The sequence below is a fragment of the Panicum virgatum genome, chromosome 5N, assembly GCF_016808335.1.
Source record: "Panicum virgatum strain AP13 chromosome 5N, P.virgatum_v5, whole genome shotgun sequence".
Lineage (NCBI taxonomy): Eukaryota > Viridiplantae > Streptophyta > Magnoliopsida > Poales > Poaceae > Panicum > Panicum virgatum.
Genome location: NC_053149.1, coordinates 4,699,522 through 4,712,342, shown reverse-complemented (window position 1 = coordinate 4,712,342; position 12,821 = coordinate 4,699,522). Strand labels below are relative to the sequence as shown.

General features: G+C 46.0%; 1 protein-coding gene across 1 annotated transcript; it reads right to left on the bottom strand.

Moving 5' to 3' along the window:
• Nucleotides 1-5,749: 5,749 nt before the first annotated feature.
• LOC120674279 (WRKY transcription factor WRKY24-like) lies at nt 5,750-7,017 on the bottom strand. The gene is made up of 3 exons (XM_039955434.1): nt 6,608-7,017; nt 6,328-6,501; nt 5,750-6,231 (listed from the first exon to the last, which is right to left on the bottom strand). Exons 1-3 carry the CDS (start codon nt 6,877-6,879, stop codon nt 5,982-5,984), a joined length of 696 nt encoding a protein of 231 aa, XP_039811368.1. The 5' UTR covers nt 6,880-7,017; the 3' UTR covers nt 5,750-5,981.
• Nucleotides 7,018-12,821: the final 5,804 nt, after the last annotated feature.

Genomic DNA, 12,821 nt, shown 5'->3' with positions numbered 1-12,821 from the left:
GCAGCTGCTTGCTCGTCAGAGAAGACAACGACCAGCGAACCAATCAAAGTTGACTAAATATCCACTGGACGAAACATAGGAGCCTCTCGTTGATTGTATTAGTGTGTGCGCTGTCCATTTCTTCAGATTCTGGAACAGGGTTCTGCCTCTCCCTGTGTGTTCTTCAGTTTCTGAAACAGCGCTTTCAGACCAATATACATATATTCAAACTCTCCATAGAATTACTGACAAGAGAATTTCAACCCGTGTTAAGGACTGTGACGATATCATATTGGGGTTAGTCGACTGCACGTCTAGCACCATCTCGCCCTGCATTCAATTCGACTGTGACAAGAGAATGTTCAGTTCATCACGTTCATTCACCTATGGCTGGGCATATTACCCGAAACCCGAACCCCGAACCCGAAAAACCCGAGCCCGAACCCGAAGAACCCGAGCCCGAAAAACCCGATCCCTACTTCGGGTTTCAGACCACGGTACCCGAAATTATTATGGGTAAATCGGGTAGCAGGTCACGGTACCCGAACTACCCGAATAACCCGAAAATCCGCCCAACCCATGTACTTCCATTCAGCCCAGCCTAGCCCACCAATACACCAAGCCTCTTTACCTTCTAGCACCCAGTCCCCAAATCTGAGTACCCGCACCTGCAGCCCCCACGCAAGCCCATCACCAGCGCCCCCCACGCAAGCCCCCACGCAGGAACATCCAGAGGCGGCGACGGCCTCCAGCCTCCTCGAGCGACGGCGCCGCAGACGGGAGGTGGCGCGGGGCGTCCTGCACTAGGCGATGGCGCCGAGGACGGGCGGGCGTCGGCGCTGGAGGCAGCGCAGGGCGTCCAGTGCTCGTGTGGGCCACCGCCGCCGCCGGGGTGAGGCGGCCGAAGGGGTTCTGCTCGTCGGCCTCCGTGATCTGGTGCGCCATCTCGCCGCCGCCGCTGCTTGCTTGGCTCCCACGCCCTGCTACTTGTTAGTTGGTTTGGATCTAATGGCATTTTGAAATCGGGTAGTTCGGAGTTTACCCGAACCCGAACCCGAATTTTCGGGTACCCGAAATGTCGGGTTTTCATTATTTCGGACAAATTTCGGGTAACAGTTTTCAAAACCCGAAATTTCAAAAACCCGAAAAACCCGACCCGAAATTTTCGGGTTACCCGAATGCCCACCCATACATTCACCTATCAGACCTAATTTGTTTAAACACCTTTGCTCAAGAGTTTTTTTTTCGATCAACGAACTATGCTGTTTAAGATGAATTAGCCATAGTATTGAGACCTCATAAACAAACTACTACTTCAATGCTACAGTTCTAATAATAGATAACTAGCAAGGTGGCCCGCGCTAATAGCACGGGTAGCTAGTTTTTCATTTAATTCTTTAAAAATATTTACATTGACAGAAGAGATGTATTTTATAATTTATTTACCTCTCATTTGCTCTTGTTGAATATTATAATACTTGCAGCTTTCTATGCATAGGAGTTCATATCAATCATCACTTTTTATGTTGCTTTATTCTATATTATAGTTGCATATTTTAGTACTTAAACCTGCAAAATATTAATTTGAGGATTGAATTCAATTTTGGATCACCTTGAATACGGAGCAAATTGTACATAATTGTATTCATATAAAGTTTTTTATAATTATGAAATATATTTATATATATTTGATAGTTATGTTTGCCAACAATCTGTAACTTAGATGCTGGAGTTCGATTTGTATCTTGCAATATTTTGATTAATATTTAGCGAAAATATATCTAGTGTAGTTGTTAGAGCACTTAAGTAGCATCTAGCAGATCTAGACCTGACTCATCATCGGAGTGAAATAAAAATGATCATGGATTAGACAAAAAAAATTATGTTAAAAAATAAGTTGAGGCCTCCTGCTGGCTTTGGTAAATAAATGTTATACAAAACTTATATATATGCGTGCTATGTTAATGCATATATGTTTTAAATTTTTTATTTAATCGAACCTATTATTATTTTTCTCACTTTGGTTACTGCACAATTTATTTGTTTTTAGCCCATATGACTGCATATATTGGTCTACTTTAGAGTTTTGTCATCTCGGTGATAGATAGTTCCATATATATCTTTGTTGTTGTTTCTAACTCTTTTCTTTATTTTTCATTTTCTCTAGCAATTTTTATTGATTTCTCTGTCTTCTATTTTGTTCCTCGGTATATTTGAAATCAATTAGTGTGTATCGCATCCGATGCATCTAATGGAGAAGTTTCCTGTTTAGTATTGTGCCTCAGGGTTTTTTTTCTGAGCGAAGAGGAGCATCGACAACGTACATTTGTTTGAATCATTTGATTTTGTACTGTAGGCAATCGACTTTGAGATAGATTAGCAGGGCTTCAGGCCTGTATCTGTGGCTAAAATAATTTCAGTTGTGGCTTCTTTGATGGAGCAGCTTTTTTATGGATATAGAGCTGTTTTGAAAACCGTTCGGTAGATCGCTTCTTCTATTTTTTCATGAATATATGAAAGATGTCAAATGTCCAACAGGACATGGCTATAATTTAATATTTTTCTCATTCTAATGATATTATTTATAGACTAAACCAATAAATTCACTTTGTCCTTTTCTTTTGCCCTCATTTTCTCATTTTTCCTGCCTTCTTTTTCTAGTCTCCTTTTTCTACTTTCCTTACCCGTTCAATCTTGGTGCTTCTTTATCTTTTTCTCTTCTCTTTCTCTATACTTCTTTAGAGGTATCGATCACATTTGTGTTCCATGCCTAGTGTGTACTTATAGAAAATTAGATGGGGATAATAATGTTAATAATCATCTATGCTATTTGATTCCTCACATGACTAACTCCCTGATTTTTCCCATGCATCTATTTAGATTGAGCTAATAATAGTCACATTTATTTGTAGGTTTCGGTGCTTTACTCTTTATCCCAGTGATTATTACTTGTATGGAACTATTATATGCCCATAGAATCATAATTCTTTGTTGACCACCATCATATTAGTTTGTATAACTAAAGTTGTTCAAGAATATGCAATATTTACGATGATAATTCTTGTTTGGAGAAAGCATTAGTTCTTTAGCGGATATTTCTCTCACATTAATTCGTCTGCGTATTCATTGGCCCACACTTACAATCATAAGGTGCCAATGGTCTTGCAATAGATTGCAATATGTGAAACTCTGCGCATCATCATTATTTTTTCGTCCCTATCTTGACGTTTGGTTGCTCCGGAAGAAATGGATTGATTGAGTTCGGCAATGATTTTGAGTAGAATCCAGTGTGCTTCATGCAGCTGCATGTACTGCATGACCAAAAAGTTGTGATTCGGAATCTTGGGCAAAGACTATGGTCGCGTCGTAGTGCAGGGCGTTCCAAAGATTTTTCAAAGTAATTATCTCTTTCAATAGTACCAATACAATACAACCATGGTCGTGTTGTCAAGCTTATGCTACTGCCATTTTTTTTTTGCATCTTTAAGGAAGGTTAATGCGAGACATAGATGGTAACATGAGTTTTTATGTCATGCGGACCCTGTATTTAACTTTAATTGGATACATACACTTTTTGGTAGTTTAAAATATTGCATCTCATTAAATTGGACATTGACTCTTTTGTCCAATTTAGATCGTTAGATCTTCATTAAATTGAATGGTGTAAATCCTATACACAAATATTATTTAGATCTTCGTTAATTTGGAGTATTTATTAACTTTATTTGCCATGAAACTCAAACTTGGATTTTTATTATTGCATTTGATACTATTTATTTAGCTATTTTCTTCTTAATATGATTCATAATCACTACACATATCAACAATAATTTTTTTTATTCTAGTTCTTGCATTTATCTATTTATTAATGATATTTGATGCCAATTTTTTTATACTTTTAATTTTTAATTTAGCTATTTCGCTAATAATAATTTTTTTGTCGTGTGCCAATGCTATTTTTTTTTAATTTTATAATTCCGAATTTGCTTATTTAGTAATTGTATTCAACATGGACTCTTTGGTTGAGTCATAATTTCCTTATTTTTTTAATTCCAAATTAAGCTATATTTACTAATCGTATTTGGTATGGACTCTTTGTCATGTCTTTTTTTTATTTTTTAAATTCGAAATTAGCTATTTATTAATCGTATTTGACATCTCATCTCGTTTCTTTACTCCATCATCATCACGAAATCGTCCGTCCATCCATCCATCTTCGACATCCCTTCACGTCGGGGCAGTGCCACGACACCGGGGGCACATCGCGTCGGAGGCTCCCTCTGCCAGCCTGTTGCCTGCGACCACCGTGCTGCTAGCTACCAGTAGTTGCTAGGAATTCAAGTCAACATTATCTCTTTGTAAAGAGGTATTAACAGTCCAGATTAATTCTAAAACATATGTTTTTCCATCAAGCTCACGTATTATCCATGCCCCCCTCTTCTTCAATCGTCCAGAACACATAATCCGTTTGCAAAACTTTTAACAGGTACTAACAATATGACATACTAAAAAATTAGTCAACTGACAACAGTTGGACGGTCATAGAATAACGTAGGAATTTCTAGACCCTCTCGACGAACGTGGTGGTTTGTTTTAACACTCCCTTAATAATATAATAGAATTTATACTTCTACCAGTAGTTGCTAGGAATTCAAGTCAATATTATCTCTTTGCAAAGAGGTATTAACAGTCCAGATTAATTCTAAAACATATGTTTTTCCATCAAGCTCACGTATTATCCATGCCCCCCTCTTCTTCAATCGTCCAGAACGCATAATCCGTTTGCAAAACTTTTAACAGGTACTAACAATATGACATACTAAAAAATTAGTCAACTGACAACAGTTGGACAGTCATAGAATAACGTAGGAATTTCTAGACCCTCTCGACGAACGTGGTGGCTTGTTTTAACACTCCCTTAATAATATAATAGAATTTATACTTTTAATTTTAAATTTAGCTATTCAGCTAATATTAATTTTTATCTAGTGGTAATGCTATTTTTTAATTTAATAATTCAGAATTTTCCTATTTAGTAATTGTATTCAACATGGACTCTTTGATTAAGCCCTAATTTCCTTATTTTTTAATTCCGAATTAAACTATTTACTAATAGTATTCAGCATGGACTCTTTGCCATGTCTTAATTTTCCTTAATTTTTTAAATCCGAAATTAGCTATTTATTAATCGTATTTGATATGAACTCTTGAGTTAGTTTGAACCGTTAGATCTTCATAAAATCCAACGGTGCAAATTCTTCTCTTTTTTAGATTAATGTGGGAATTTCTAGACTCTCTCGGCGAACGTGGTGGCTTCTTTTAACACTCCTTTAATAATATAATAGATAGCACTTGAAACTCTGACCTGAAGTCTGAACCAAGCAAACCAACCACCGTAAGTTGCAGAGTTCTCATTAGAGAAGATCAGGACGACAGGGTTAACTGATGAATGGAATCGGTCGCACGCCCTAACTGATATTTTTTTTTGCAATATACATGTACTTCGCGAAATATACGACTCTTATGCTGTCAGTCTTATCAGTTCCTGAACTAGAGTTTTGTTTTTGTTTCTTTTTGACAAGAACAATATATTGCCGATATAACACCTTAAGAAATAAAAGGCGCAATCCCCCTTCTTATGGACCATAGAATTCCACGATGTGTTCCTACCAAAGATTGATTAGCAGCTCGATCAGTACTACAAAATACTCCCTCCATGTCTAAATACATTATGTTTAGGATCGATAAGCAAATTCATTTAAAAATAAACTAATTAACTTGCCCTAAACACCATATATTTAGAAAAAATGGAGGGAGTAAGATCATAAAAGTAACTACACACAGGAATTTGCGATGTCCAGTCAAGCGAATCAGACAAACCGATTCAGTGTGTAACTATTATGGTAATATGGTACAAACCCAAAAAAAAGCGGGGATCGATCTCCCCATTTCTGAACATTTTACATGGTGGTGCGTAGGAAGCTAGCACTAGCAGTGGCCGATCAGTACGACGACTCCGACGAGTGAGCCGCGGCGTGGAGCTGCGTCCCCCACGGATCACAGGGAGCGGCGGGCGCGCTCCACGGCGCCGCCACCAGGGGCGCCGAGCGCGCAGGCCGCTGGGCGCCGCGCCCGGGCACGGCGTGGTTGTGGACGCCGTCGTAGGTGGTGACGACGTAGCGCGGGTCGTCGCCGTCCCGCTCCACGCGCTTCTTCACGCCGCACCCCTCCGCCGAGCACCGGTAGTAGTTCCTGCACCGGCGATCGCTGATCATGAGCGCAACGGAAAGGCAGCGACCGATCGAGGAATCTGCGTGCGCGCGGCGGCAATGGCGGGTGCGCGCGTACCTCGGGTTGGGGCTGCTCTTGACCGCCTTCTTGCCGTACTTGCGCCACTTGAAGCCGTCGTCCAGGACGTCCACCTCCGACCTCGTCCGGAACCCGATCCGCGGCGACGGCCGGCCGCCGTTCCCGGCCGACCCGCTCATCGTAATCATCCTCCCGTCATCGCCCACGTAGCTCCTGGATTCATTCGACCAAACCACCAACTCTTGATCAACACCATGCATGATCTCTTCCACACATTTTTGCACGCTCCAAGGCTCCAAGCTACTGAATAAGAACTTACATGCTGTTCATCATCTCATTCTCGGCAGCGGCAGCGCCGCCGTTGGCGAACACCGGCGCCGGCGGCGAGCAGTAGTAGTCGGGCGTTCGCGCGCCCATGATCCCCGGGAGGCAGTAGTCAGCCATGGGCGGCGCGAGCTCCATCACGGCACCACCGCTGTCCGCCACGAGCTCAGGAGGGGAGAAGTAGGAGGAGGCGGCGGCGGCGGCGGGCTGCGGGTAGGAGCAGGCGGCGTACGCCTCGTGGCCGACGAGTCCCAGCGGCGCCGCCATGCGCACGCACTTCACGCTCGCACACGGCACACCGAGTCACCGATCACTATTCACTGCTACGCGCCTACACTGGCCGCTGCTGCCGCGCTGCGGTTGACGACGGAGCTCCCCGTGCCAGGCCCGACAATTTATACGCCCGAGCGAGGCAGCCATCCCTCGACTGCTGCTGCTGCTGAGCTCGAAGTCTCGTCTGAAGTCTGAACCGGCCTGAAGCGAGCAGGCTTCATGGATGTTTCATTTCTCACTCCATCGGATGCGTCACGTGTCGATTGGTACGGCGGCGACATGCATGACGCCCCCCGCCCTGCGCTTTTGGAATTTTTGGACGGGACAAATGTAACTAACCCTGGTCCCTAGCTAGCTAGTCAGTCAAGGAGGGAGAGCCGAGACCGCCGCTGGTTACGGGTGGTGACCGTGAGATGATTGCACGACGGCTGGGCACGCATGGACGATTACCATGCGATCGGCATGTGCATTTCCGGCCGTCCGATGCACCACGTATCATTTGAGTATAGGCGGAGCAATCCTGGCCGTCCAAATTAAACGCAGCCGTGTGCCGACCTGGATTCCGAGTCCAAAGTTTTTTTTTCTCGGGTCCAAAATAGCGTCGGAGTCCAAGATCCATCGCCCGTGTTCCTGATCTATCGATGTATCGATCGGTAGATCGCCGCGCACTACTGGCACGTTGGGCACGGTACGGTGCACCTGACCGGGGGCAGGCCACACCTGTCGCGAGCCTAGCAACCGCATTATCTGCTACCAGCGAAGCTGGTCTCACTTTCGCCGGCGAGCTAGGCGTCGACGCCGCGGCGGTCGGCCTGACGCCGGCGTAGCAGCAGTGTTGGCAGTAGAAAGTGGCCGTGCGCCGACGACGCCGTGGACACTGGACACGGTTAATATAATGACCCCGCGTGCGTACGTGATCAGGTAGGCGATGGCGCGACAGCGAAGTGGAATTACACATTAACTGAATCTCGCTGAAACGCAACGCTCGTTGGCGTCCACTTTACCGCGGCCTATCTAGTCGTCTTAGTAGATACACCACGCACGCATTGCCCGATCCAGCACACAGTGAGTGGTGATGATGATGCATCCATGGATAGATGTTTGCCAACCGCGGCGGCAATTTCCCAGCACGTGCGTCGTGTGATTAGTGAACTCGGAAATTACCGGGACCCATCATCGTATCTAGCACTTGCTGATAATTAATTACTTACTGCCTGGTTAAGTGCATGGGGTGGCGCCACTTGAGTTGAGGACTGCCTCTTCGCCGGTTCTGGGGTCACGTGACGGCAGAGGTGATGGTTTATATATATCTTTATATATATATATATATATATATATATATATATATATATATATGATAACTCATCGTCCACCCTTGTTGAGATAGACCCGCGGGGTTCGTTCAGATGCAATGTTCCGCCGCTGGTACCATCGTCGAGCTATCCGAAGGATCGGAGTGGATGGGCATTAAATATGGCCAAAGTTCCGTGGCCGCCTTTCCATGTATGGCGAATCGGCGACGTGCAAGGAAAACGTGCGTCCAATGAGGGACACCGAGAGGCGTCGCCGTCGCCGTCGCCCGCATCGAGCTGTTGCACTATGCAACTTCGTCTTGCAAGGCCAGCTCGTCGCGTCCATCGGGTTCGGGTGTGTACAGAAACCGGAGGACGGAGCTCGCAGCCGCAGCACGCAACACCAACAATCTTGGAGGCAGGCAGAACAGAGACGTTGGCTGCCATCCATCCCCTCGAGCCAACCAGATATCTGTACAGTTGGCCACCCAACCCAACCCAGGCGTGCCACGGTGCCATGCCAAGACAGCGCACGCGCCGCGTCGCCACCAGACCAGAGCATCCGTGTAACACTCAGGTGTTAATCTACTAGTTAATTAAATTAATCATGATCATTAGTTTCAAACCACGCGCCAAGTCACCAAACTAAAAACTTTCCTGTCAGCCTGTGCCTGGTCTGACCGGTCGGTTGCACCGGTCTAATCGGTCAAACCTGAGCCAACCGTTTTTGAGGGCCCCACTTCATTTAAACCACACTCTCTCTACCTCACCAACTCCTTCCACCTCACCAGAGCCAGCTCGAGCCCGAGCTCTCTTCCCCCTCCCCTCTCACCCAAACCCTAGAACCCAAGGCCGGGGAAGGATCAAATCAGTGTGGGGGATCATCTTCTCCTTGATTCCATCCTTGGGGAGCAGGGGATTCAAGGTATTCGCGCGGATAGGAGCTCATTCAAGGTATTTGGCTTGTCATGGTCGATCTCTAGTTCTAGATGGTTTTAGGCGATTCCCTCCGGTCAAATACGTCCTAATAGATCCCAGGGACTAGTGCCTAGAAGGGTGTTGGCTTTGGTGGGCGATTTTCGTCGCGCCAAGGATTCTAGCTTCTGGCTGGGTAGGACCGGTTTGACCGGTCGAAGGGACCGGTCTGACCGGTAGCTTGCTGTGTTGAGTAGTACCGGTCTGACCGGTAATAGGGACCGGTCTGACCGGTATAGCAGGGCTGAGAAGGGTTCAATTAGGGATTAGTTGACGCAAAAAGTTAGGATTGTATTTGGCTATAGACTACTGGTAATTTTTATAAAATCATGCATGTATTCTCATGTCATATGCATACATGTAGCAGCCGCGGCGGAGGAGGTCGTATACGAGGTGGTTGCGGAGCCACAGGAGCCGCAGGAGCAAGCCCCGCAGGACGAGGTTCGCGGGGAGTCGGCCCAAGGCCCAACTCACCCTAGTGCTAAGCAGCAGACTCAAGGCAAGCCCCGGTGCACATCCTATTATTTTAAATTATGACACCTATTTATGTTTCTAATACTTGTGCATTAGGTTTAGAAATTATTTGGAACCTTAGTTGCATGATCCTTAGGTTTCCTTGGGTTTATACTAGTATGTATGGGTCGTTAGCACTGCTATGCTAAATAGTTCTCGATAGAAGCCGAGTGATTTCAGGTCACTCGCGAGATATAGGATACTTAGAAGTCGAGTAATTTTCGATTACTCACGAGAATTAGGATATATTTAAATTCCAGTACATGAGATGTTGAATTTGATATGGAATAAATGGAGAATTGAGACCGGACGGGAAATGATGAGGATACATAGGAATGGCAGCAGGACAGGGTTCCTGGGTGTCTTAGTCCCGTCTGTGTCGATTAAGGACCGGTCGTTGTTGGCAGTGCTGATCGGGGATTGAATTGTACTAACCACATGCTGGGAGTAGGAGGTAGTCGAAACCGGTAAACCGAGTACTACCTTACTTCGAAAGTACATGAACCCGCACCCAACTCCTGGGGCGAGTCGAGTAGTCGCGGGGAATTGGAATGCATATGTTTATTTTTGGTGGTCTCACGTTGAGCTCGGCTGACCATATGTTGTTTGGCTGGTTCCTATAGTTCGAGGCGGGGAGGGGAAAGGTTGGTGCGTGGGGTCCGACGGGGCTTTTGCGTGCCGTGTTGGTTAGGTCCACCTTGCAAAGTTAAATCGGATCGATTCGCCGTGTCTCGCGGTCATGAGGGCCTTGATCTCTTTGCTGCATCGTAGCAAAATGTTATAATGTGAGTTATATATATTTATATAAAATATTGAGCACATTGAATTATTTTTGCTTGCATCACCATGATTGCTATAGTGGGTCTATGCAAATATTAGATGAGAGTTCATTTATATAGAACCTGGAGCTAAATAATGGAAGTAAGGAATTACTTTAGTCGCTCTTTCTGCAAAATAACCACCAGCCAAATGCCGTGCATGTCTAGGTATGTGGGCTAAGTTATACCCACTGGTCGGGTAAGCCTTACTGAGTATTAGTATACTCAGGGTTTGTTGCCACAATTATTATTTCAGGACACCCGGACATCGATTTCTGCCTCTGCTGCGTTAAATTCATCCGCAGAGATGCAGAGGGGTGGGAAGTGGTGGAGAGAGAGCCCCTTTAGGTTAGGGCGTTGTCGAGTTGTACACTTGAGGACTGAGTGTGCAGCCTTTCTGTTTTGCGCAGACCGGTCTGACCGGTCCCACGAACCGGTCTGACCGGTGGTGTCAGCAGGTAGTGCCGACCGGTCCGACCGGTTGGGAGAACCGGTCTGACCGGTCTTGATAGATCAGAACTGGTGAAAGCTAGAGTAGTTGTAAGATCTTTTATATTCAAATTTCAATCGTATCTATTGTAAAGTTTTGTAAATTATTTGTATATGTGTATATATATTTGAATTCGACTTGTAAAAATTAAATATCTCGTGTCGTGATCACTCTCGTATTTTAAGCATTTTCTTGTGCTTGTACCATCTGCGCCCACCATCGCGTGAGACTACTGGTGTTGTTTCGATGGGGCCGTGGGTTGAGAAAGGATCGCCAAATTAAGCCGTTAAACTAATGCGTCCGATATGTTTAAATAACAGCCATTACACTTAATTAGATGTTTAATTAGAGTTTTAATTTGGCCGTTCCAGACGGCGGCGGCGTGCGCGTGCAAGGCGCCGCACCCGTACGATGCCAGGCGGCCGGCCGGCCGTGTTCTCGGCAGCTTCCCGTCGACTTCGGCCGCCTGATGAGGCTCTGTATCTACAAATCCTAGTCATCCGTCGAGCTGTACAAACGTGCTCCGTGGGCGTCGCCGTCGGGTCATGCGCCGTTGCGTCTCCGGCAGAGATTGCACGGGCAGGACAACGGGCGGACTGTTAGTCCACAGCGATAGGAGGAAATGGAGGAGTAAATCTACTGTTTGGCACTGTAGATATACTGTTTGGCACTGTAGACAGAGAGGACGTGGGAAACGAGCCAAGAGCAAATTTGCTCTTGCTCTTGCCATTGTGGACAGCCTTAGCTCCCTCGGCGCCAGGGGCGCGGCTGCGACGATGGGATTCGCGGCCTAGTTGAGGTCGACACATCAGGGACTCGAGACGGCTAGGGTTGGTTGGCCTTCCGCTCTGTCCCAGGAGGCCAGGACACGAGAACGATCCCTTGCATACCTGCCTGCCGTTCTAGGAAGTACTGGCAGGCTAGCAGCAACATTCTCGAACGGGGCCCCCAAAGTCTCGCCCCTCCTGCTACGTTACTACTAGTACCATTTGACGGGTTGACCGAGGCTCCAAAAGCTCCAGTTGTTTCTACTGTTGCTGTGCAACTCCAGGAGCAAAAACGTCAGCATCTCTTCAAAAAAAAAAAAACCGTCAGCATCAGGACAGTGACCGCCTGACCGGGGCCTGAACGAACTTTTCACCGTCGGGTTTCGTGGTGCATACTGATACCGCCGGACGCGCCAGGAAACGGGGCAGGGCGGCGGGCGGCGTCCCGCCGTGGCCCATGCGGCGGTTGTTCGCTTGCGCGCGCGTGCACTTGGCTGCGGACCGACAGCTCTGTCATCTGCGAAGCAAGTCATCGTTTCGGACTTTCAGTGCTACGCTACATAACATAACAAAATTCTCGTCATCGCCACCAGCACAGTTCCAAATTCCCGTGCGCAGCATCTGTACTGCCAATTGTGTCACGTGTGAGTTATGGGATTTTTTACTTTTATTTTTGCTTGGTTTTTGTTTTATCCACTGTGATATAAGCTATCTAATCTAAACTAAGATCGCAAGCACTTCCATGTTCATGTATGAAGACGGTCGTTGCAGTGTTGCAGAGGCTGCGGACGGGTAGACTGGTGGCTCGTGCCAGTGTATCTGACACTAGAGTTTGGAGATAAGATTAAGCTGTCATTGTTGAAGCCTGCTACATATATATTGCAGGACACGTCATTTTCAGGCGGGTTGGCTACGATTATAGTTTTCAATGATGTTCTAATCCTACCAAATAAAAATCAAAACCTAGGGACTCCAGTTCCAGACAAGCGGAATTCTCTCTACTAGTTGCAGCCAGACTTAATTACTGTGCTTTACAAGATTAGTCAATTATTACCTGAGCAGACTGTTGGGGACCATCCCG

Bases quoted from the DNA above. Each gene is read 5' to 3' on its own strand.
- LOC120674279 (XM_039955434.1), bottom strand. From the start codon at position 6,879: ATGGCGGCGCCGCTGGGACTCGTCGGCCACGAGGCGTACGCCGCCTGC. The intron at 6,502-6,607 runs GTAAGTTCTTAT...GAATGAATCCAG, and splicing joins AATGAGATGATGAACAGCAT to GAGCTACGTGGGCGATGACG. The intron at 6,232-6,327 runs GTACGCGCGCAC...TCGCCGGTGCAG, and splicing joins AAGAGCAGCCCCAACCCGAG to GAACTACTACCGGTGCTCGG.